The sequence below is a fragment of the Erithacus rubecula genome, assembly GCF_903797595.1.
Source record: "Erithacus rubecula genome assembly, chromosome: 9".
Classification (NCBI taxonomy): Eukaryota; Metazoa; Chordata; class Aves; order Passeriformes; family Muscicapidae; genus Erithacus; species Erithacus rubecula.
Window position 1 is genome coordinate 31,709,971 of NC_136660.1, and position 25,266 is coordinate 31,735,236.

General features: G+C 46.9%; 2 protein-coding genes across 4 annotated transcripts in view; one reads left to right on the plus strand and one right to left on the minus strand.

The window, feature by feature from the left end:
- Window positions 1-616: 616 nt before the first annotated feature.
- Window positions 617-3,425, minus strand: NKX1-2 (NK1 homeobox 2; the record flags this gene model as incomplete). The annotated part of the gene is made up of 2 exons (XM_079313155.1): window positions 617-2,304; window positions 3,194-3,425. 2 exons carry the CDS (start codon window positions 3,423-3,425, stop codon window positions 1,736-1,738), a joined length of 801 nt encoding a protein of 266 aa, XP_079169281.1. The 3' UTR covers window positions 617-1,735.
- A 4,127-nt stretch (window positions 3,426-7,552) lies between these two features.
- Window positions 7,553-25,266, plus strand: part of LHPP (phospholysine phosphohistidine inorganic pyrophosphate phosphatase) — a 70,023-nt gene continuing 52,309 nt past the window's right edge. For 2 of the 3 annotated variants that reach the window (XM_079312277.1, XM_079312279.1), the window contains exons 1-6: window positions 7,553-7,712; window positions 12,497-12,554; window positions 18,637-18,824; window positions 19,901-20,054; window positions 22,014-22,077; window positions 22,945-23,037. In XM_079312277.1, the coding sequence (XP_079168403.1) occupies window positions 7,637-7,712; window positions 12,497-12,554; window positions 18,637-18,824; window positions 19,901-20,054; window positions 22,014-22,077; window positions 22,945-23,037 (633 nt within the window). In that variant the 5' untranslated portion in view covers window positions 7,553-7,636. The remainder of the gene's footprint in view (window positions 7,713-12,496; window positions 12,555-18,636; window positions 18,825-19,900; window positions 20,055-22,013; window positions 22,078-22,944; window positions 23,038-25,266) is intronic. The other variant, XM_079312278.1, reaches the window with a different exon arrangement.

Below are 25,266 nucleotides of genomic sequence, written 5' to 3' on the forward strand. Positions count from 1 at the left end.
ATGGGACCTGATGGCTCAGGCACTTGGGACTGCCTGGCCAGAAGTGAAGGCAGCTCTGGATGCACCCCAAGCAGCTGAAATGACCCCAACTTTTGTAACTCTAACTCAAATTAGGGTTAAAAAGTTACTTTAATTAACCTCCAAGTAAATGCATTCATACAGCAGCCATGACTTCCAAACTCATGATCCGAGGTGAACTTTGTGTTCTGTTAATAGCTCTGCAAGTCACTGAGAAGACACTGGGTACCTCCTCTTGCTGTGGAAGGACAACCTCAGGTCATTTCAGCTGGCCCAGGCTTAGGCTTGTGGCTCTCACAGCCTTGATCCCTGCAAAGCTGGAAGCCAGGAGGGTGATTTTGGCAAGACAGGGTTGTCCCATCAATCACCTCCTCACAGACAGCCCAGAGAGGTGGTATCACCCTCAGTCACTGACATGCAGCACAGGGACCATCAAGATCCACACCAGGTGGGCAAATAACCCCCAAAGCAGACAGTGCTTCATCTAGGTACAATTAAAAACAATTAAACAGGGAATAATTTAAAAACCCTTTTTATTTAGAGCAACACAAGAGCTAGATAGGATTTATGAGCTAAGTTTTTTGGTTGGAAAGCCAGTGTGTACTTTAAAGCATTGTCAGGGACCAAGAGGATACAGTTTGGAATATTGTGTTGCAATAATTTGTAAAACTGCATGAGGCAGATTTTTTTAAATCAATTACTTCCCATCCGTTCAGGGACAGATGAGCCCCAAGCTAAAATTCCTTTTCATTTCGGTGCTTGTAACGATGAAGATGAAATGTGATTTTCCTTCTAACAAATGCTCCAAAAAGCAAAACCAGAAAAAAGCATGTGTTTCTCTGTTATGGAAAATAGGTCTCAGCATGCTGGAAATTCTGTGTTTTACTTACTTTCTACCACAAATGCCCCATTTTAAAAGAAATGAATAATGTAATAATTTTCTCTGATTTATGTTTTCTTTTCTGCCTCATTTGGCACTAATGCTGTGTTATTACAAGAACAACTGGTCTCTGCAAAACGAATGATCTTTAGATTTCTTATCCAAAAACCTGTGAAGTCATTGGGACTGAACTGCAGAGAAAGGCAGAGAGACCGTGGACATGAGCAGCAGTTGAACACTTTCCCACTGACCAGGCAGATTTCCTTCTTGTCTCCCGATGACACGAGCTGCATTTTCCCTGTGCCTTCCCATACAAAGCTCTCCTCCGGGTAGGGTGTCAAGAACGCGACTGGCAGTTTTCAGAAACGATAACGAGGGAGGGCTCAGCAGAGTCCCAGGAGCACAGTCAGAGCCTGGGGATGTCTTCACAGAGCATCCCTGGGATTCGACACGGCCGCCTGCACGCTCATCAGCATCAGCATCGCAGCGGTGCTAACGAGTGCCACAGCTCCCGAGCCCTCCAGGCTTCAGACGTGTGCTGGCAAGCCGAACAGCAGCGAGGAGCATCTTAACAATGAACTCGGAGAAGAATCTGCAGGGAATTAGTGTCAGGCATGTGTAAAGAGGGTTACTTTTCCCATCTCCAACACCTATAATTACATCTCAAACGTGCTAATAAAATCCAGTGGTTACAGTGGTTTTGTTTTTTTTTTTCTCTGTGTGTCAAAGTTAAGCATGCTGCCCTGACGCTTAGGAAAAATCAACTTTCTTACACTTCAAACGGCCACGCAACCAGCAGAAGTGATGACGGTGGGTCGGAAGGGCGGAGGTGCCGCCTCAGAGGTGCGGGGCGTAGAAGGGGCCGAGGTACGCGGGGCCCAGGAAGGGCGCGAAGGGGCCGGCGCCCAGCGGGAAGGGGGCGGCCGGCGGCAGCAGCACGTTGTTGGCGGCGTAGGAAGGGAAAGTCTGGAAGGGCAGAGCGGCGGGGCCCGGCGGGCTGGGGCTGCCGCCTCCCGCCGCCGCCGCAGGGGATGCTGCGGGGGCCGCCCCGTCGGCGCCCGGGTGCTGCTTCTTCCACTTGGTGCGGCGGTTCTGGAACCAGATCTTCACCTGCGTCTCGGTGAGGCTGAGGGACAGCGCCAGGCTGAGGCGCTCGCAGACCGACAGGTACCGCGTGGCTCGGAACTTGTTCTCCAGGGCCACCAGCTGCTCGTAGGTGAAGGCGGTGCGCGCCCGCCGCGGCTTCCCGCAGCCCGGCTCTGCTCGCCGCCGCCGGGCGCTCCGTGGCGAGCCCGGCTCCTCCGGCCCGGGCGGGCTCGCTGTCCCGGTCCCGTCCCCGCTCGGCTCCTCCTCGTCGCGCTCCTGCCCCCCGTCCTCGGCGCCGCTCTCTGCCGGGGTGTGCGCATCTAGGTGAGATCGCGGGGCTAGTCAGGGGATAGCGCATCCTCCTCCCGCTCCCCCTCCGAACCCCGCTCCGACATCCCTCCTCTCAACATGAGGGTAATCATTAAAAAAAAAATAAAAGGGAGAAAAATTCCGCCCGTCGTGCTAGAGGCCCCCCCCCCGCGTCCCCCGCTGTGCCACCGCATCCGCGGTGGGGAGGGGGGAGCCGTCGATATGGATTTCTTACCAATTAAAAAGAAGTTATTAAAGTCCCCTTCTGAAGCGAAATAAATCCCCTCCCCCCCTCCCCATCCCTGCGCTAATGGAGTTTCAGATTTGCGAGGGGCAGATCGATAGATGTCATCTATTAAAGGTAAGTTTTAATCGAACAATATTAGGATCAGGCCGGGGGAAGGAGGTTTGAAGTGGGCACCTGCAAGCTGCGGGGAGGAGATAGGCGGGAGTCGGTAATAGGATATCGATCACCGGGAGCTAAGGCATCCTCCGGTGGGGACGGGCTGAGCAATTACCCAGCCGGCCGTCCCGCGGGCCGGGGCATCCGACCGCTGCCGCCCCGGGGAAAGGAGCGCCCGGGGGCCGCCCCTGCTGGGGGAAGAAATCCGTGCGGTGCCTCGGTAAGAGCCGCGACCCGCCCGGCGCCGGGATGGGGCGGCGGCGCGCCCCGATGTGCTCCCTGATGTGCCTCGGGAGGCAGAGGATGCTCCGCACGCCGGGAGCCGGGCAGGGATATCGAGAACTTTTCCCTTTGCACCATCAAGACTTAAAAATCCAGTTCCAGCCCCCCCTTCCCTCGCTCCTGCGGGACCCCGCCGGGGAGCGCGTCCCGTGTGCCGGAGCCTCCACCTGCGCGCACCGCCAGCGCCGGCCGGACAAACTCGAGCGCGTTCCTACCATGTGCCTCTAGTTTATTCCTCCCGCTGCCGGGAGCAGCAGCGTCCTTTCCTACTTCAACTCTTCCCAAACTTTTCTCCCGCTCGCCCGAGCGGGGGGCGCTGCCCCAGCTCCCCGAGGCCGGTTCGCGTCTTCTGCTGAATTTCTGGGGATCCAGGATGTCTAAGATGGAGAAGGAGATTTTATGATGGATGGGGGCCGCCTTGGCCCCGCGGTCCGGGCATTCCGGCATGCCACCCCACCCTCCGCGCTTCCCGGAGAGCTGCTGGCTCCCGGCGCGGGGCCGGCGGAGCGCAGCGCCGGGCGCGGAGCGGGGCCGCTCCCGAGCCGCACGCTCGGCGCTGCCGGCGCGCAGTGAGCGCCGGGGAGGAGGGTCGGCGGGGAGGCGGAGGGGCCGGCGGGGTGGGGGCAGAGGAGGGGGCAGCGCAGCCATTGGCACGCCGCCCCCGCGCCCCCTCCCCGCCGCGCTGGCTCCGCGGGGGCGCAGCCGGCGCCTCCCTCCTTCCCAAGCTCTGTGCGATGGGGCTTTCCCGTTACCTGCCCCGGACTGGGCGGGGGGATGTGCGGAGAGGTGGGCAGGGGGCGGCCAGGAGCCCCTGGCACCGGAGCTGGGATCTCTGCTGGAGCAGGGATGCGGCCGCACCCCCAGCCCGACGGCGGCTGGTGTCCCCCGGGGCTCGGAGAGCCACCGGCTGCACCTGTCCCCTCGCCCTGGAGAGCCACCTGCAGCTCTCCTGCTCAGTGCATCCAGCGGGGCGAGCCTCGTGTTCAGAGGCACCCAGAGAGGAGGGATGGCTCCTGCATCCCTCTCCTGCACTGGGCAGGATCCAAGCTCCAAGAGCTCCCTGTGCCAGCAGCCACTGCTTGAGATGTGAACCTGCTGCCTGGTCCTCAGGGAGAAAGAAACAGCTTTTCATTTGGGATCAGTGTATTCCAGATTCTGGGCCACTCCTGCAACTCTCCTGTGGTGTTCACACTGTTCCCACTTAGTAAGGCAGGGAAACTGAGGTCTGTCTGTGCTGTAGGAGCTCCTACCCACTGAGCAACCCCCCAACCAATCCTTCTTGTCTTGGGGGAAAACACTTTGTTGCCTGTTCACACCTATAACTGGGACAGGGTAGGTGACAGCAGGCCAAGCTTCCCCACTCTGCACCAGCCCTGTGACCACTTCTAGCCAGTCCTGCTTATTGCTGTGTATTTCTGTTCAGGGGGATGCTTTTCCCTTTCCTTGGCATTTCACCTTTGTTGGTGCCTCAAATCATCAGATAGATTGGGGAAAGTCACCCTTCAGCCAGGGAAGGCAGCCCTCACTAGGAATCTGCTACTCCACCTGCTTCTATTCCTATGGAAAGATGCAGAGCACAGTCCTACTTCTCCTCTTCATAGCTGTCTCAGCCTCAGCAGAATTGGGCTCACAAATAATTATTGGCATAGGACTTAAGATAAGGGGAGAGCAGGAAGATGAGATGAAGATGTGCAAGGGCGATTTGATTAAAAGTAACTGTTTGTGTTAATTATCCAAGAACCCATTTGGCACCAGCCTCTGGGGTTGAATACCACAAGAATGTAGAAGAGAAGGGAGCTCAGACCTGAGGAGTTCACACTCACAAGCTACAGGTGGCTAAAGCTTGGCTTTGGGGGATGTAGGAGGTGGTGAACTGGGAAAAAAAATCTGGTATATGTGGGACTACAAATATCTCTATTTGAGCTGTTGGTTCTGCAGGAGCTGAGTGTAAATTGCAGCACTGAAATTAACCTGTGAGCTACAAGATATTTTCAAGTATCATCAGCTTCACATGCATGTACAACCTACAAACATTTCAGGCGTGTGGAAAGGCACATACTCACGGATTAGTTCCAGCACTCTGAAGTTGGTCCATTTCCCAGCTTAGACATTAAAATTCAGCCCAAGTGCTGTCTTTAAATTGCTTTGATGCTAGGTGGGTTTCAACCCTGACCTGTCCTGACGGCAAGTGATGGCTGTAACAAGCTGTGGATCAATATTCATAGCGGGTGTCCTGGACTGATAACACTATCCAAGACAATGTTCACTATCACAGCAGACAGCTGAGATATTGTGCCATTAGTAATGTTGTTTTAAATAACCTGATCCATTTCTGAGTCTATTTAATGAATTTCACAGTTTAGATATTATCTTTAGGGAGAACCCAGAGGCTATTCCAGAAGCGGTGATGCAAATCAATGCTGCCAAGACTCCTCTGCTTTCTTTAAAACAAAACACACTGTAATTCCACCACAGCTCCTTAGACATTCTGCGAGTGGTGCCCTGCTATTGATGGGACAAAACAGTACTATCCATAAAGCTGCAACACAGCTGGTAACATCTTATCTGTGATTGTAGATACCATGTTGTATGATGAGTCAGTGTTTTTTGGGGTTTTTTTTGTTGGTTGTCATGTGAATCACAGAATGGTTTGAGTTTGGTGTTATAAATGAGCTGATGTTAGCCATGGAGTTATAAGTTATGGTTGGTGTAGTGAAGTTGTTAATGAATTGTTGATGTTTGTGTTGATGTGTGTCCACCCAGTCGACCATAATTGTGTTAACTGCTTGTTGCTAATGTTTTATGTCTTTGTGAATTGTTAATACTCCTAGCTGTTTGTCCCTTACCCTGTCCCACTCTTGCATCCATGCTCACCTAAAAACAATGAGCCAGTATAACATCTAAGACTGAAAAATGGTACTCCCAGGTGGGGAAAACAGTGGAGAAGATGGAATCACCAACCAGAGCTTTTTCACCTTGTTGCCATGACTTGAATAGCACTTGGTCTGCATGAGACCCCTAGACCAAGAGGCAGCAAGTATTTTTCTAGGGACTCTCTGAAGACAGAAACTCCAGCTGTGTTGTTTGGCAAAGCTGATTTCCTCCATTGCATTGTCCAATGGGAACAGCGGTGGTGTGCGTGACCCCTCGGGTTCCCAGCCCAAAGGTGACATTTAATAAAGGCCTTAAAAAGGAGTTGAACATTAAAAACCATCTGTTTGCACTCCACTGCCTTGGCTGGGGATGTCACCCAGTAGGACAGGTGGGTGCACATGCAGCTTGGGTTGGGAAGTGTCACGATCCGCTCAAACCGAGCAAGAGTCGTGATGGTTCGTTCGACCCCAGGGGTGCAAAAGACAAAAGCAAAGGACTCGGGTTTTGTTCAGCAGAAAGCAGCAATGCAGTTTATTGTGTGCAACAACTCAGTTTTGCTAAGGGAGAGAAACAGAGAGAGAGAAAGAGAAAGGATGGAGATGTAGCTACCAACAGAAGGAACATAGTCCTCGAGCTGTTCGATGACAGACGCGTCTTCGATCCATTGGGGAGAAAGAGATCTCAGAGTCTCTTTAAGAAAGTCCCTTTTTATAATCCTTTTCCAAAGCGAGTGGCCTCTGGCCAAAAGATGGGAAGATTTATGGACTGTTGTATGTGGAGATCATTGCCCCAAGAAACAGGTGCTGGAACAGGGCGCTGTGAGCAGCACCCTGCTGAGAGCAGCACCATGGGTACAGATAAAAACAGCCCTGGGCAGCACCAGGCACAGCCACAAACAGCCCTGGGCAGCACCAGGCACAGCCACAAACAGCCCTGGGCAAACACCATGGTACAGCCACAAACAGCCCTGGGCAGCACCGGGCACAGCCACAGCCCTGGGCAAGCACCGGGCACAGCCACAAACAGCCCTGGGCAAGCACCGGGCACAACCACAAACAGCCCTGGGCAGCACCGGGCACAGCCACAAACAGCCCTGGGCAAGCACCGGGCACAACCACAAACAGCCATGGGCAAACACCATGGTACAGCCACAAACAGCCGTGGGCAGCACCAGGCACAGGCACAGCCCTGGGCAGCACCAGGCACAGCCACAAACAGCCCTGGGCAAACACCATGGTACAGCCACAGCCCTGGGCCAGCATCCACCTGGGCCAGGCAGAGCTCAGGCCAGAGTGAGCCGTGGGGTCCTGGGGTGTCGTCAGGGAGATCAGAGAACCTTCGGACCGACTCTTACAGGAAGGGAGTTAAAAATTGTTAATGCACAGTGCAGTGCCGTGGCTGGGGATGCCAGCATTGCTGCACGGCCCGGCAGGCTGTGGGGATGCCCAGCAGCCGTGCCGAGCCGTTTCAAGCCGTTCCGTTCCGAGCCGTGCCGAGCTGTGCCGAGCTGTGCCGAGCTGTTCCGTGCCGAGCCATTCCGTTCCGTTCCGAGCCGTGCCAAGCCGCGAGCCGTTCCGAGCCGTTCCGTTCTGAGCCGTGCCGAGCCGTTCCGAGCCGTTCCGTTCCGTTCCGTTCCGTGCCGTGCCGAGCCGTGCCGGGGCGGAGCGCGGCCCGCGCTCCGTTTCCCGCAGCCCGGACTCCATTTCCCGGCAGCCCGCGCGCGGGGGGCGGCGCGGCCATGGCGGGCGGCGGCTGGGCCCGGGCCGTGAGGGGGCTGCTGCTCGATGTCAGCGGGGTCCTGTACGACAGCGGGGCCGACGGCGGGGTCCCCATCGCCGGCTCGGCCGAGGCCGTGCGCAGGTGGGCGGGGGGCCCGCGGGGATTGCGGTGCGCAGGGCACGGGGCGGGTTAAACCCGAATGGGGTTTGATCCAGCCCCGGCTGAGCTTGTGAGTCCTGCCTGGAAACGGAGGGTTTGGGGTCAGCCTGGTGCTTTTGGGGTCAGCCTGGTGTTTTGGGGTCATCTTGGTGTTTGGGGGTCAGCCTGGTTGTTTTGAGGTCAGTCTGGTGTTTTGGGGTCAGCCTGGTGCTTTCGGGGTCATCTTGGTCCTTTTGGGGTAATCTTGGTGGTTTTGGAGTCACCCTGGTGCGTTTGAGGTCATCTTGGTGCTTTTGGTGTCAGCTTGGTGCGTTTGAGGTTTTCTTGGTGTTTTTGGGGTCACCCTTGTGTTTTTGGGGTCAGCCTGGTGTTTTTGGGGTCACCCTTGTGCTTTTGGGGCCAGCCTGGTGTTTTTGGGGTCACCCTTGTGTTTTTGGGGCCAGCCTGGTGCTTTTGAGGGCTGTTGAAGGGAAGGGAGCCCGCAGAGCCTGGCTGATGGGAGAAGGCTTTGGGGCCGTGCAGAAGGCACATGCGGTTCTGTGTTTAGTGTTGTCACTGCACAGGTGGCACCAGATCTGACATTTCCCCCCATTATAATTTTTAAAGCATTACCCACGCTGTGAGTGGATTGACTTTGCTGTCAGTTTAACTGGAACTTCTTGCAGCGAGCTTGCAGCCCAGAAATGGAGAATTTCTGTGCTGGGGTTAATGATTGCCCAGCTTGGAAGTGACTCAAAAGCAGAGTGGCCTTGGTGAGTTATTCCCAGTGCCCACTGGGAACTCCTTCACTTTTAGCTGGGAGGTGCTGGCCAGGTAACACGAGCTAAGTAATTTAATTTAACTAGCTTTAATTAATTAGGTTGACTCACCAGTGTGTCTGTATTGGTCCTTCTCGACCAGAGGAGCAGGATGGGGAGAGCAGTGGCTGCAGGGACAGCTTTGTTTAAAGACAGGAATTGATTGTGTGGTTGTGAATTTCTGGAAGAGCCTTTTGGCTCTCTGTGATGTTTCACTCCCCCACTGTGGAAAATCCAGATCTGTTTCACTTGGCAAGTGCTGGATGGGGCTTGGAGCAGCCTGGGTGTCCTTGTCCATTTCAGGAGATTGGAACTTGAGTGTTCATTCCAACCCAAACCATGCTGTGGTTCTGTGCTGCTGCATGTACCCACTTGAAATGGTTTAAATGTCTGAATTTATTTTTTTTTTATTTTTTGAAAATGTCTGTGAAACACTGACAGTGCTGCTTGGTGAGCACCACTCAGCACAGACACAGTTGGGATGAGTGCATTATTGAGCAAGAAAATATGCAGGAAGAAATCTTGAATTCAGTAAAATTCATCATATCAGGTATGTGCCTAAATGTTGGTGGAACCACCATGGAAAGGCAGAACTGGAGATGATGCAAATAAAGTGGTAATAACAGAACTCTGCTGCTTGTTTTTGGTTTTTTTTTTTCTATAATTATATCTTTGTTCATATTTTTTAAACACCTTTAGGATGTGCAGAGGATGTTGTCACATGGATCAGAGTTCCCAGTGCTGTCAGAGAGCAATATTTGAAGTAAGTTTAAGGCTTAGTGAGGCTCTTGGCCAGCTTGTGGTGCTTCCCTGGCTGAGAGAAGCTGCAGGTGCCAGGACTGCCAAGGTGAGAGCAGCATTCCCAGGGAATTCAGTGAAACTAGGAGAAGTTGCTTTTATTGAAATCCTGTGGTTCTTTCAGGGGATTGTGCATGTGCAGAGCAAAGCTTGGGACAGCCCAGATCATAGCCAGGGCCTCCAGGCATGGCCAAACCAAGCATAAGTAACAACAACTGCATAAACAGAGATCAAATCATTCCTTTAGAAACTAGGATATATTCAGTAATACCTGTGCTGTGGTTCACCAGATGCTTTTGATATTGTTTTTTTTCTGTTAGATTTTAAACTTCATTTTCTGTTGGGTTGCAGGCTGTTATTTAATAACCTTTGTCACTGCATTTGCTGAAACCTCCTGGATGGAGGCAACATGAACTGCAGTCTAACTTGCAGTAACATCAGAAATATGCTTATGAATCAACAGTAAAACTCTGGCCTTGGGCTACATGCAGGAAATTATGGGCTTTCTCTGGAAATCCTGGGGATGTCTAAAAGCCCTTTTTGCCTGTTAGTCACAGGAAGCCTTCAGCAATAATCTGACCTGTCTGCCTGGCTGGAAGATGCTGCAGGGGTGTTGAGGAGGGTTTGGAGATGCAAGCCAGCAGCAGGCTCTGGAATGCTGTGCAGGGAAAGCTGATCTCATTTGGGCAGCATTTGGTGAGCAGTGGTCACAGCTGTGGGAACTGGGAACAGCAGAATGGAAAAGTGCCAGGAAGGGGGAAAACCCCCACCAAACCACTTTGTTCAGGTCATTCCATGTAAGTGGGGAAGAATAATCATTTTCCCTGGGTAAAGTCAAGTAGCCTTATTTATCTGCCTATTAGGTTAGTAATTGTTCTGGCTCACACCATTTAAACTCTTTATTGACTCATTATCCTGTTGCCAGTTGATCATTAATATTTGTGTCTGCGTCACAATACAGCTGGGTGGTTTCAAGCAGATGGATCAAAGCTAAAAGGAGCTCTTTTTTAATTAATTTCTTTTTTTAATCAATTAAACAGACATAATTGCAGATAGCAAGGAACCTTCTAACTAATTCAAATTCCTGTGGGCATCTGCTAAAGGAGCTGTCTAACATCTTATAGTGCATATATAAGTCCAGCAGAAACTTTAAATACCATTTTGATAACTCAGAGTACAGATAAGGACTGTGACATCAGCACAGCTGACCTGTTCTGTTCAGACTGTCTTGCTACATCATCTCTCCTATTACAGCAATTAACTTAGTGTAACAACATATAGTACACTCCAACAGAAATTATAAGTAAACATACTAATTTCTCATTGGTTTCATGTGGCTGAAGCTGTCCAGATCTCCTGAAACTACATTTGCTGCATTATTTCTCATTTTCATCCAAATTCTGCTGTGCATGATTTGAGTGATCATTTGCAAGAGCAGCAGTGTAATTTCTGCCAGCAGAATTTGGCCTGGTATCTGTTTGTGATGGCTGCAGAGGAGTGCTCCCCTCTTGTTTGTTTGTTTGTTTTTAGCTAACAGTACAGTCAGATGGAGCAGAAATGTGGCCAGAGAAGCTGATGGACACTGGAACACCCTGAGCAAGGTGACATCCAGTAACCTCCCAGTGCTGGAGAGAGCCTCCTGAGCAAGGCACCAATAGTTGGTATAACCTGTGGTGAAACACAAGATAGAACAGCTGGGAATGCTTTGTTTATTGCTGATTTACCTGCAGCCCTGATGGATCATATTTGTGAAATATTGAAGGATTCAGTGTGCACTGAGACGGGGTTGGTGGGCTGGAGGCTGAGAAGGTGAACCACAGGAGTTTTGGCTGAGCAGAGCTTGTGTCCTGTGCTCAAGGGAAAAGGTGAATTTGGATCCTTGATTCTCATCCAGGCTGTGGCAATTGGCCAGTTGGCACCCCTGGAGCCAGGAATGCCTCTAAATTCTCGGGAACTTTTGTTACCTTTAGGTGGGGATATTACAGCAGTGGATGGCTAAAAAAAGCCAAAAGTGCTCCCTAAGATAATTTATCCCTTTAAAACATTTAAGACATAATGTTTCACCATTGTTTAACTTAACTGTGGCACGTCTTGTAGTTTTGAAAAAGTTACATAAACCCCACCCATCTCTTCCCAGCGTGTGCAGCTCACTGGCAGATGCTTTGGAGCAGATCAGAAAGGCCATCGGTGACTTAAAGGCTTCTCCTGGAGCCGGCCCTAACAGAGCCTCAGTGCCGTGCTGCTCTTGTCTTAATCGATTTACACAGCATTGACACGAGGTGAGCTAGCTGCTTTTTATCTTACAAATAGCAGGGAGCTGGTCCCTTGCAAGACAGAAGGTGGTTAAACACCCATAAAAGATGCTCAGCCTGTGCTCTGGCATTTGCATTTACAGCTGTGTGCTGATAGTGTGTCCATTAGCATATCCATATGAAAAGCACACAGTGGTTGGACCTTTACAACATCCTGTTGTTGGGCTGGGATAGTGCATCTGTTAGCACAGCTTTGTACAGAGCCCTTGAAAGGGGCAGGAAATCTGGGGAGCAGGGAGGCTGGGGAGCAGCTGGACAGTCCTGTTCAAATAAAATACCTGGAGAGTCTAACAAGGAGAAGATTGTCAGGAGAACAAGCGGAACTGGGACTGTAAAACAATTCAGGGTGTGGGGGTTCAGACGAGCTGGGAGCTCACAAAGAGCCTTTTGGAAGAGTGTGTGCCACCAGGAGTAGGGAATCTTTGTTGTCACAGCAGAGAACGGGGCTCAGCACAGGCTGTGCAGATGTTCAGGGTTCCAAAGTTTGCTGTGCCTTAGAGGAGTTGTTCCTCCTAGAAAGAGACCTTCGAGTAAAGTATACAGACCCTTATGTAAATCTGTTAGTTTGTTTCTGTACTTGACTCTCTTTGCACTTTCTAACCAAAGAAACCCGGTGACCCAGGTGTCACTGCCCTCCTGAAGCAGCAGACACACTAAAATGAAGATTTGCTGTATTGTCATGTCTGCTGTTCCCTGGCAGAGCCAGAAGGGGATCCAGGAGTTGATCCTCAGTGGGTTCAGAGTTGTCTCAGCTGCACTCCAGTCTGTAACATTAGCTGTGGTCTCAGTTTTCTGAGAGCAGTGGCTGTTCCTAACCAATATTTGCTTTCCTAATCAGCAGTGTTCATTATTTCTTCAGAAAGATTACTGTCCCTGAAGTTGTGGGTGCTCACCTGCTGTCTGCACAAATTGCATGAGTAAGTGCTTGAATTTTTGGAGTTTACACATCATTAACCTTTAGGGTCTCAGGAATAGAATTCCTTCTTTACAAACAGGTGCTGTTTGTGTACAAAGTGAAAATTCAGCCCTGTCAAAGATAACTTGTTTTTGAATGAATTTTTAATGGAGCAATTAGCAGCTTCATAGAATAGTTTGGGTTGGAAGCAACCTTAAAGATCATGTACCCCCCTTTTTGCACAGATTAAAATTCCCTATGTTGTCCATAAAAATATTTTGCTTAATGCAAATAAATATATCCCTAAAGATCTAATTTTTTTTTTTTGACAGCTCCCAGACTGGAGATTTACCAGCTATTCAAGGTTTGCCAGAGTTTACTTATTGAACCACTTGCAGTGTGGTTAAAGCCTTTTAGGTGTAATACATTAAGCTGATTTAGTAATCTGCAGCCTTAAATGCATCTTGTTACTGAACTTAATGAACCAGAGAGACTTTTTTCTTATATTCTGCTTTTTGCTTTCTTTCTGCAGATTCCCCTCAGAAGGATGTGTTATTTTTATTAAATAAAAAATTCTGAATTTTATTATTGTGGCATATTGCTGCTTACAAGTCTGTTGTCTTCTTTGCACTTCAGGGAGGTGGGCTATGATTTATGGTGTTGGATAATTTGTGCAGTAATTCTGGTATCTAGCTGTATTCAATGGTCTTTGTAGAGAATTCAGGACAAGATGGACTTTGTGTTTGTTTTAGTCTGCAACTTCCAGGATTTCTTTCTACTTCAGAAAATTACTAATTTATCAAAAATACCTAAACAAAGGCATTGGTGGATTTTTAAAGTTTACTTTAAAAACTTTAAATTTAGTGATTTTTTTTTTAGCTACGATTTAGTGATTTTTTTTCCTCAGTTTTTCCTCTCAAACCCTGTCTCAAAGTGGTGTTTCCAGAGTCTTTACTTTTATAGCTCTACCCTTTGCCCACCCTTAAGTAACATTGGCCTCTTCTTGTGGCTCCTTCATGTATTAATCTGCTTTTATTCATGTGCAAAGGTAATGCCCTCCCATTTTTTTAATCCCTTTTGCAATCCCTCCTTTGGATTGCCTCCAAATTATCCCCTTCTATATTTAGAGAGAGGTGAGCCATCTGGGGCTGGAGAGGAAATTGTGCTGGGGAGAATAGCAGATGTAGAGATGAGTTTCAGGCACAGGAATGTCAGAGGGACTGGGGCCAAAAAGTGCCATGTGTAAGGATTTGTCAGGGCAGCTTTGCTGCAGGGAGCAGAATTTGGATCACCAGAGAACCAGGGATTTAATGAGCCTGGCTGTGCTCAGGGCCATCAGTGAAGGGAAACACCAGGAGGTCAGGGGACAAAATTGGCATCAGAGATGTGACAGCAAGGTTGAAGCAATTTGGGTGTGCTGTGGTGGCAAAAATCAGAGAAACAGAAAATTTTGGGTAGTGAGGTAGAGAAGGGAAATCCTGAAGTTTTATCCACAGTCCTCTGATTCCATTGCACCCACCAGGTTGAAAAACAAAGGGAATTCAGTGTTTCCATGGAATTAGGAGAGCTTTGGACAATGTAAGGATGGGCACTTACGGCCTCCTTCAGGCTTTTGGAATAAAGACTTTGCCTGTTGTTATGGCAGAAGCTGAAATACCTGCTGGAATGGCAGGAATACAGATTTACAGAGAAAATACAGCACATTTTTTACCAAAACCACACTTTTTAAGCAGAGCAAATGTATTTTCCTCCCACCTTGCATTTCCACAGCTGGAGCCCAGAAGGGGTTATTGCTCTGAGCCAGAAAACCCTTCTGGATCCTCAGGTGTGTGTGGTGCTCCCAGGGAAGTTCTCCTGGGAAAAACCTGCAAGATCAGGAGAGGTTTTATCTGGAGCACCAGCACCCTGGCCCTGCAGAGGGCACAACATGGGCCCTGCCCAGGTGGGAGGATGGTGTTGCTGCACAAATCCTACTTTTGTTTTGGGATTTGCAGGTGCTGTGGATTCCCTGTGTTTGAGACAAGGTATCAGAGTGCTGAGAGGTTTACCCTGAAGCACACTCAGGTTTGTCCACTGGTGTAAAGGAGTCAAATGGCAAAAGTGCTCAGTGTGCCTTCTTTTAAATTAAAAAAAAAAAAAAAAAAATCCCCAAAGCAGTCTGAAAAACCAAAAGCAGGATGAAAAGCCAGTTCTGGTAATCTCATGTAGCACATTTCCACACTCCTTTGATGTTGGGCACTCTCCAAGCTCAGGTTTGTTGCCTCTTCCAGGATTTTGCTTTCTGCCCCACTGCCCATCTGGCACCTCTGGCTGTGGGCTGGACTTCCCCTCTATTCCTTAGGAAAAACCTTCCCTGCAAAAGACATTGGGAAAAGATGGGAAATCTGAAGTTTAGCCTCATACCTTTTCCTTAGTTGCTTTAGGCATCTGCAAGAAAATGTGAATTTAAGTTTGATGATTCCCAGTCTGAATTCCAGCACCATTGCTTTTCCTATGAGTGTCACAACCTTTACATCATCTGAAAGAACAGATTTTGTGTTTTATGTGCCCAAGGGCTGCCCATAAAGGTTGGCAAGGGCAGTTGGCTAAGTCTACACAAGGTCAGTGAGGATGTCCAATAATTGTCCTAACACTTTACCTGTTATGGAACAATAATGAGAGTTTTTTTCATTATTTTCGGGTGAGTGAGCCTGGCAGATGCTGACAGCCAGCAGATGTGGAAAGTTCGAGGTGATTTGTAAGGGACTGGCTCATCTGACGCATGGTAATTGCACTGTGGGACATTGTCACTCAGCCCCGTGTCCTGCTCCAGCAGAACGAGGTAAAGGTCAGTTCAAAGAGCTGCTGAGGCATCAGGGATGGCTCAGGGCTGAAATTAAACCCCTCACATGCCCCTCTCCCCTGGGCAGGTGCTCTTGGTGTGCCTGGAGCTCAGTGGGTGCCCCAGGTGTGGGTTTAGGGATCATTTGGGTGACCAAGTTGTTGTTTGGATCTGGAGTGGGCTTAAATCCCTCCTCTTGTAAGGCTGATGTGGTAGCTCAGTGCTCTTCTGTCCACTTTTAATTTGGGGTTGGAAGGTTTTTTTGTGACTTTTTCCTTGTCCCTGTATGCTGTGGCAGCTCCCTGGCAGAGCAGGCAGTGGCAGCAGAGCCTGTGTGACACAGCTGGAGGGGACAGTGGCCTCTCCATCTGCTCCCTGCTGCCATCTCTCTTCTGCCATCCCCTCCAAGAAGAGCTCTGACAGGTTTCTTTTGCCACTTGAGCTGAGTTTGGCATTTGTCACAGGCTGCAAGGTCAGGAGCTGCTGTGCCTCGCTCAGGTGAAGCTCCCCTGCTCCTGCTCTCGGCATTAGGAGTGCTGTGAGCAGTGATGCTGGAAATGGAGAGGGTTTGTGTGATGCTGAGCCTGCTGATGGCCCCAGGCAGGGAGGGAGAGGCAGCCTGGGTGTCCACAGCTGCCTGGGCTCTCCTGGGGTCCCTGCAGCACAGACAGCAGTGCTGCCTGTCCTTGGGCTCTAATCAGGATCGATTTTCCTGGTGCTTACAGAGTTGGAGTGGGATCCTTATCACAGCTGAAGGCCTTATTGACTGGGTGATCTGGGTGTGCCTGTGCGTCTGTAATGGCCCTGCTGATACATCTGTAACACTGTAATCTCCATAAAATGTCTGTGTGTTTCATCTCCTGCTGCCTCATTCTTCTGCACTTGCAGGCACCTAATCCCTTGCTCTTTATCTTATAGGACATCACATTACACATCTTGTTCTTTATTCTTCTCCTGATATCCCCACACTTGCCAGCAGTGGAAATTGCAGTTCCTTGCCTTGCTTTGCTGGGAGTGTGAGCAGTGGGTCAGTTCAGGGCTGGAGGTTTCCCTGGAAGCTTTGCAGCCCTGGAGACTCCCTGAGCAGAGCATCACACCTGTGAGACACAGACCTTCAGGCCACTTCTTTTAGTCTCTTCACATCCAAAACCTGCCAGACCAGGGAAACTGAGCAAGGGTTTTGCATTAAACATGATTTGAATCAGGTTTTTCCCCATGTAGAGCTGCTGGTAAAAGCTCTCCCTCATTATTTAAGCTCTGAGTTAAGAGCTGTTTGCTGGCCTGCAGGCTCTGCTCACCATCCCTGTGCTGAGCATCCAGGGATGGATCCATCCCAGTGTGTGTGAGATACTGAATGAACAGGTGGGTATGTCTTTACTAGAGTTTTGTGGATTTTTGTTTTATTTAGTGTGCCAGGATATTTTTAAAAGTCCTGTGTCATGTGAGAACTCAGGTTTTTTTGTCCAGCTTGGCCTAACTCTTTGTAGACCTGATCCTAAACATTTCCTGAGCTCATCTGTTGGGGTGGTAATTGCTGGTGGCCACGAAGTCATGAAGCAATCTGGGATGTGTCCAGATTCCTCCTGCTTTGCTCAGTCCTTTCAGAAGTGTCACTCTGCTTTTCATCCAAAATGCTGAGAAAGAAGTGAAGTTTGTAGTACAGGAAAACTGAATCTGTGCTTTCAGCAAGCTGACCTGTGAGGGTGCTGGTTTGTCTGTTCAGGTCTGTGCTTGGTTTTGTCCCTGGATTCATTATGTTGACCTTTAGGAAGAGAAAAAGCAGATTCTCATTCAACAAATGTCTGCTTCCAGGCAGTTGGGAACCATGGGATTTTTTTTTTTCCCTCAGAGTGTGCAGGGAGGCTTTGCATTTAAAATATATTTTTTTTTTAAACCGTGGCACACTCTATTAAAGTTTGTTGTGTATCCAAATCACACTGCTTTGCTTTTTAACTCCAGCTGAAACCGTGTCTCGAATAACAGATGTGGAATATTGTCATCCCACTGTCACACCAATTGTTCATTGTTCTGAGAAGGTCACATCATAATTCATTAACAATAATTATTCCCTGGGTACACCCTGCACTTCTTCACTCAATTGCTTCATTAACTTGAGAGTGAATCTCACATTCAGTGCTCCAATCAATGAAGATATATTTATAATGTACAAGTGGATGCTATTAGTTACAATATATTAACTGCCTAATTTAAAAGAGAAAAGCTATCTTTATGAAGGGCAATTAACCACTAAGTGTAATTGATAATTCACATATCTATGATTAGGAAAGACAAATAATAAGAAAGAAATGAATCACCAGCATTATTAAAGAAGACACTGGCATGCAGTTTTGATGAGCAGAAAGGGCTCTCTGGGTCAGGACCAGATTTCCAAGAATCCTTTGATGGAAACTTCATCATCAGATCTGTTGTCTCGAGGTGGCTTTGGTGTTTGAGATCAATTGAGATCATCTTCCCTACAAAATGGACCCAGCATGAATCAGTGCAGGGCCTTCCTTAACAGAAAAGTCCTTTTTCATTTTAATACAAAGGAAAGTCATCATAATTTTATAAGAATTTATAAGCCTGGTTCTAGACTTATATCCAGACTAAGTATCCGAATCTGCGTGTGCTCAGGTTCTCAAAGGTAATTATGCACAAATTCACATGAAAACTGATAAAAAGTAGGTATTTTCACATGTTAGAGGAACTGAGTTAAAGTCCCTTAGCCAAATTATTATTTTTTAATTAATTGTGATACATTTTCAGTGCTTATCCTTGGGGAAGTGTTTTATTTGGGGACATCCACAGCACATCACCAGCTTGGGAAACAAAGCTGCAGGAGATTTACAGAATCACAACATGGTTTGGGGTGGAGTGGACCTTAAAGATCATCTAGTTCTACCTCTAGTAGATCTAGTAGATCTGCCATCTAGTTCTAGTTCTACCTCCTTCCATGGGCAGGGACACCTTCCACCCATCCCAGGCTGGGACACTTCCAGGAATGGAACAACACAATTTTTGCAGAGGAGCATGGACACTCATGGCTGTGTTTTCCCCCATGAGAAGCCATTTACCTGTAAACATTTATTAATGAATCACTTAAAATGCCAGATTTTCCAGGATTATCCACCGAATAGCAACACCGGTATTTTATGGGAGATTTAATGCTAAATGTGCCTATTGACAAAACACCGCAGCCGCAGCGCCCAGTCAGTATTTCATCCCGCACCTTCACCTCTCCCGTGTCATGCATTAACCCCTGTGCTGCCTTCCCTCCGTGCAGGATCAGAGCCTCGGGGCTGAAGCTGCAGCTCTGCACCAACGAGACGCAGGCGCCGCGGGCGCAGTTCGTGCGCAAGTTGCGCCGTTTGGGCTTCGACGTCTCGGTGGCCGAAGTGACAGCGCCGGCCCCGGCCGCCTGCCGCCTGCTGAGGGAGCGAGGGCTGAGGCCACACCTGCTGGTGCACCACGGTGGGACACTGCCAGGGAGGGAAATGCTCTTTTTGCTCCTTGTTTCAGCAGCACCGTTTGTTAGTGGCTCTTTTCTTTGCCTTCGCTCGGTTGGGATTGAAGCACGAGAGGTGGATTTTTCTGTTTGGACTTTTATCTATAGTACAAGTCCTGCAGCATTTCTAGGCAACAAGCTGTATTTGTTCTGGTTTAGGGTGAATTTGGGAGAAAATATTTGAATGGGGTTCTTTCAGACAGATTTAAGTAGTTTTTCTCCCAGCTGGTTCAGGGAAATATTTTCTCAGAGAGAAGTGGGAAAAAAAACCAAACCTGTTTATTTAGCAGGCAAAGTACTTTTCAGCATAAAATGAACAATACTAAGCAACAAAACTCCCCCCCCCCCTTCACTCCTGTAACCAGTTTTAAAGCTGAAGAACTCAATATTCAACACTAACAGAACAGATGATTTGGAATAAAAGCATCATAAAGTCACCCCAAGACACAAGCTAAAGATGAGGAAATGGAGCCGTATCTTGCTCATTGCACAATCTCCTAAAGGCAAACAGTCCAATTAAAAGCTAACATCTCTTTTGTTTATACTTTTGACCCAATGACCAAACACCTGTGACCTGCACTATGGTGCCTTCTATCCAACCAAAAACTACTGCCTGAAACCAAGAAGGAACAAAAAGGAAGAAAAAGACAATGCTCTAGAACATCCATCTTATCCCACACCTGTTGCTGTATTCTAAATCCCCAAATTCCAAACCCTTCACCATGTGACATTACACACCTCTATTCAAACCACACACCAGTGATCCCAACTCATCACTCAGATTTGGAAGCCTTCTCTAAGTCAAAAACAGTGTTCTTTTGAGGGTCAGTGCCAGAAAGCACAGAAAGTTCAAAACTCCCAGGCTTCAGGGTTCCAAGAGGTGTCTGAAGAACACTTGATTCAGACCAAGATTGGTTTATTTTTTCATGTATTGTCATGAGTGAAAGGAAGAACAAATCTGGGGAAACACCATTGCTTCCACTGGATCTGAAATGGTGAGGGATTTCTGATTTTTTTGGGCTTTTTTTTCCTTCTCCTGTAGATCTTCTCCCTGAATTTGCTGAGATTGATAAGACAAACCCAAACTGTGTGGTTCTTGGAGATGCAGCAGAAAACTTCACCTATGCAAACCTTAACGAGGCTTTCCAACTTCTGATGGGGATGGAGAAGCCTGTTCTGATCTCCCTTGGACAAGGGTGAGTTCAGCTCTGATTTTTCCTCAAATTTCTGCATTTTTTCATGCTGTCTTTAATGGAGAAACCAGTGTGGGCACTCCTGGTACCAACTTTGCAGTTTTTCATCTGTGTGCCTGGGCTGAGAGCCTGATCTGATCAGGTGTCAATGAAGAAGACTTGGTGCTTTTGACCACCTGCTTTCACACACAGGAAAAAATCCAATCTGGGAGTTTGAATGTTTACCTGAAAATAATTAATTTAGATTTATTCTGAGATTTTAAACAGGACATCATTAATTCTTGTGATGAATAATGAGAAATCCCAACAGCCTCCAAGGAGTTATTTTTTATCTATGGGATGCATGAGTTTGAAAGAAACTCTGCATGTTTATCTTGGGGAAAGTGCAGTCACAATTTTGCTCAGTTATTCAATAGACTGTACTGGGCACAAAACCCCTTCTTAGTTTGTGACTTATTGATTGAGGTGGGGAGAATTTATCAGTGGGAAGGAGCAGTTAAATTCTATGTGTTGCCTTATCTGACACTCACACTCTAATCCTCCAACAGAGGTGAAAAATCCTTCCTGTTTCTCAGAAGGATAAGTAGAAAATGTTAAGCAAATAGGAGAATGGCTAATGTATATGAAATAATCAAATTTTGTGTTAGGTAATGGCATATTTCAAAATTAAATATAGAATCAATCTTTGCTTAGGAACTGTACTGTCATCAGTGCAAAAATGCTTTGTAGCCTCTGCATGTAAAAGTATTTATTTGGCCATTCATTGATAGAAACAGCTCTTTTTTATTACTTCTTTGAAATACTACTTTTTGTTAAAAAAAATAAAGATTTTGGGATATTCAGAGTTGACTTTTCACCAAGAGCATGTTGTTTTTTAATGGCTGATCATTGAGGTAATGTGAATACAAGTTCTCTGGTGAGTTCTCTGACTCAAAAGGAGGAAGATTATAAATGATAAAAGCGTTCTCCTGACTGGAGCAGCCTCATGGATGCAAAGGGCCATACACAAAACCCAACTTCATTTTTATCCTGCAGAACCAGCACAGCTGCTGGGCCTTAGCAAGGTGCCTGCCTTGGGCAGGTTGGTTTTGGTAGAAGTTTTAGTTCATTCCATAGAAAACAAAAGTGTCAGAGTCACTGAAGCAGAATGCCCTGCTCCTGCAAATGGAGTGATTTACATTTAGCATCTGTTTTGGGCTGAGAGTGGGAATTGGCTTTGTAATTTCTTCTGTCATGCCACTGTCAGAAAATTAAGCTGTTTACACCAGACTATAGAAGGTTAATGGCTGTTCTAGCAAAGGTCAAGTGGTCATTTTAAAGGAAGGCTATGCTGAATAATCGAAAATGGCAGAAGGATAAGGCATAAAATCTTAGCTGACTGCTCATCCTACCTTTTTTTCCTGTCATATAGGAACCTGTTTTTGCTCTGCCCAGAGCTTGGAAGACCTGTGTGAAAGTAAATTCCAGAAAAACTCTCTAAAGACACCTTCCAATTCCATGAGCTTCATGGCAATGGGAACATTTTTAGAAGGAGCAAAATTGAGTTTGGAGGGCTGATAAAGAAGATGTGGAAGGCTGAGACAGCAGGGGTTGTCCTGTCTGGGTCTCCTTGCAGACACTCTGAGGAGGGGTCACAGCTGCTGGTTGGTGCCAGCCCTGATTTTTGACCTGCCAGGGGGTTTTTGTCACTGTGCAGTGATGCACAGCCCAGTCCATGCTGATTTGAGCACGCTGAAATCCCTTTGAACCAGGGAAGTTGTTCCCAGATGTTCACCTGGGATCCTTTCCCTGAGCCTGTCCTTTCCTTAACTCCTAAACCAAGGCCTGGGATTTTCTGATTACTTGACTTTTTATGCAGCCATCTGGACATCTATAAAGGCCCAGAAATAATAAAATGTGGTTTCTTTGTCTTTAACTGCCAGCATTTTCATTTCATGGGAACTTTATCACTTTCATTTCCAGACGCTACTATAAAGAAACTGATGGTCTGAAACTTGATGTTGGAGCATATATGAAGGCATTAGAGGTATTTTATAGCTGGAATTATGCTTACCCACCCTTTGCACCTTGTTAAAAGAGTAGCTGGGATCAATATGGGTCATCTGTCCTTGGTGGAGGGAGTTTCCACACATTGAAACTCATTTGCTGCATTCTAAACATGGGTGGATTCATTTCTTTTCTGCCTTTGTTTGGTTTTTTTGGTTTAAATTTGTTTTACTTGAACCATGAATTTTTTCTTGTGGTGCTTTATTGAAAGTGAGGGCCTTGAAAGGAGGAGTCAGACAAGAAAAAAGCAGAATATTGTGTGCAAGGTACCCAGGAAAATCTGAAGGTCCATGTTATCTGATACACTTTTATTTGTCTGGGAACAAGCAAGAAACAATTTTTTTTCAGCATAGCAGTGATATTTAGTCACAGGAAGATGTAACTTCTAAAATCTGCTTTTTCAAATGTAACTTTTTAAAACCCTGATTTGAAACTCCATTTTTTACTTGAATCATTAAAATTATGTCAAGTAGTTGAAGAAATTCTCTGTATCTTTTAAGGTCCTCCAGTACTTTTGCTAGTTTTATATAAAGGATATTTGTTATGTCACTAAGAGTGATAGTCCTAAAAAAATGAGCAGTACTGGGACTAAGTTTGAAGATAACTCAGTGATGGAGAATGTGGAAGATTTGTATCTTGAGGTGTTTCAAGAGCATTTTCTCTCCAGCCAGAGAACTTTAAATACTTTTGTTATCCAAATTCTCTGATATTCACCTACACCTGCTAATCCATTGTGATATTTAAGGGCAAAAATCAATAATCACAAAGGTTTTTAACTGGAGTTATGGAGTTGAACAAATACTTTTCCAATCAGTATTTTGTGTTTCTCTTTTTTTTTTTTTCCCAGTATGCTTGTGATGTCCAGGCTGAGGTGGTGGGAAAACCAGCAAAAAGTTTTTTTGAGTCAGCCCTGGCAGAGCTGGGAGTTCCAGCAGAGCAGGTAAGGTTGAGGTGCCATTAGCATGGGCTGTGCCATACATTTGTGCCCACATTTGTGCTTTTTTACTGCTTTGCTGTAGTTTGAGAAGTTACAAAAGAGGCTGAAGGAGAATGTGACCAGGACTCCATCCCTGGCAGAGACAAAAGTGGTGCCCTAGTGCCTGGCAGCCTGCTTGGAGACTGGAGGCTGCAGGGGGATGGGATTGTTCCCAAAATGTCATTTATTTCCTGTGCTACCTTCTTTTTTTTTTTTTTTTTTTTTTTTTTTTTTTTTTTTTTTTTTTTTTTTCAGTAAAAGGGAAAGGCAAAAGTTAAATATTTTATAATTTTGGTGAATAGGAAGCCCTGACTGACTTCAAAACCTCCTCCTGTGCCTTTGGCTTTCCAGAAACATGCTGAGTGTGTTGTGCTTCCTCAGTACAGCCCATTTTCCCCCTCTGTAGTTGTTCCCAGCTCCTCTTTATTGATTTGTTGCTCTGTCACACAGGACATAAGGATGAGTATGAGAAGCCTCACAAACAGCAGTGAATTACAGCACAATAATTCCATCAGGGGGGTTTGGGTGACATTATAAACAACAGGAGGGAAGTTTGGGGTGGCTTGTAGGTCCCTGGAGCCTGGAGATGAAATTATGGCCCTGTAATTCAGTGTGTGCTTGGGTTTTGCTTTATTATAGAGTGGGGAGATGGAAAAGACCTAGTGAGCCATCTAATCCATCTCCTTCCCCATGCAGGAATGTTCCCTGCTCCACAGTTATTAATGGTTTGTCCACAGCAGTTTTCAGAGAGCCAAACAACTGTCAGTACCCTGGGGATGGTGCTCAGCCCAGTGGGTCTTGTGAGAAGGCAGCTTTTCCTGAGATTTACCTGGATATTTCCCTTCTAAACTGCATCCCCTTATTTCTAGTTTTGCACTAGTTAACAACCAAAATAACTGCTTGCCTTCCTGGATATTTTCTCCATCCAGTTATTTCTAGACTTGTTACCATTGCAGGAGTTTTTTTTTTTTATTAAAACTGTGTAGTTTAATTCTGCTTCTTCCCTCCATTCAGTCCCCCTTTATTTTTTCTGTACTCCCTTCAGTCTGTCCATATCTTCCCAGGAATAAGATAGCTCAGTCTGGACTACCCTGGACTATTCCAGGTGCAGAGCTGCTGTCTCCAAATCCTTTCCCCAGGAAATCTGGTCTAGTGCATCACCAGGCTGGCAAAAATGGTCCCATAGGGTTCAGCACTATTTATTTTGGGCACAGAAAAGCAGGAATGGTCCCCAGCAGAGATTATTTACTCATTCTCTGCTGTTTGCCATGTCTAACTCATGCCTAACTTCATATTTTTTCAGAGTTTTGGCTTTTTTTTTTTGTATAGTTTCTAATACCATCAGTCTGCTGTAGTGATATGTCTAGTTTGTAGATGTAATATTTTATTTTTAGAGAGTTTGGAGATGAAGGGAGTGTGTGCCTAACCAAGGAGAAGTGCAGCAGACACCAGGGGATAATGGCACCAGTCACTCCAAGCTTTCCAGCCTGGAAAAAACAATCCACACTGCTGGAGATAAAGCCTGGATCATGATTCACACGTGTAGGAGGAACAAATTCCAAACAAGCAAACTGCCTCAATTCTGGCATCTTTTCCTAAATTTTGAGTGCTCAACCCTGTGACTTTAATGTACTTTGGGAGGATTTGCAGGTTGATTTAGTTCATGGTACACAGTAATAAAACCTCATTATTTTCAGTTTAGAAACCTCAGTATAGTCACTTCAGTGAGTTCCTGTAATGCACTGCATTACATTTTAATCTGTCTCCTGAATGAACTCTGCATTTGTACTGACATGACAGGGGCTGGTTTTACTTCCCTTTGCTTTTACAAAATGTTTATTCCAAAAATTTATTCCACCTGTAGAATGCATTTAATCCATAACATCATTAAACTGTTTTAGATGAGCTGTGCTTTTGAAAACATATGACAATTCTCTTTCACTTGGCTTTTAATGAAAAATACCTTTTTAATAAAGCTGTCTTACCCCAGTAATTTGAGACAGTGGCAATTCTGAAATTCCTCAAGCTGCTTTAATCAATAAAGTTATCACCAGTCATTTCCCTTGATAACTGCTTCTTACTGAGACCCTGGCTTTGCCTTCTGCTGCTGAGATGTTTTCAGCCTGCACTTAGAATAGGAGGAGCTCCCTAAAGTCCAATTTTCATTTTAACCTTTCCTCAATGGCCTAGAAA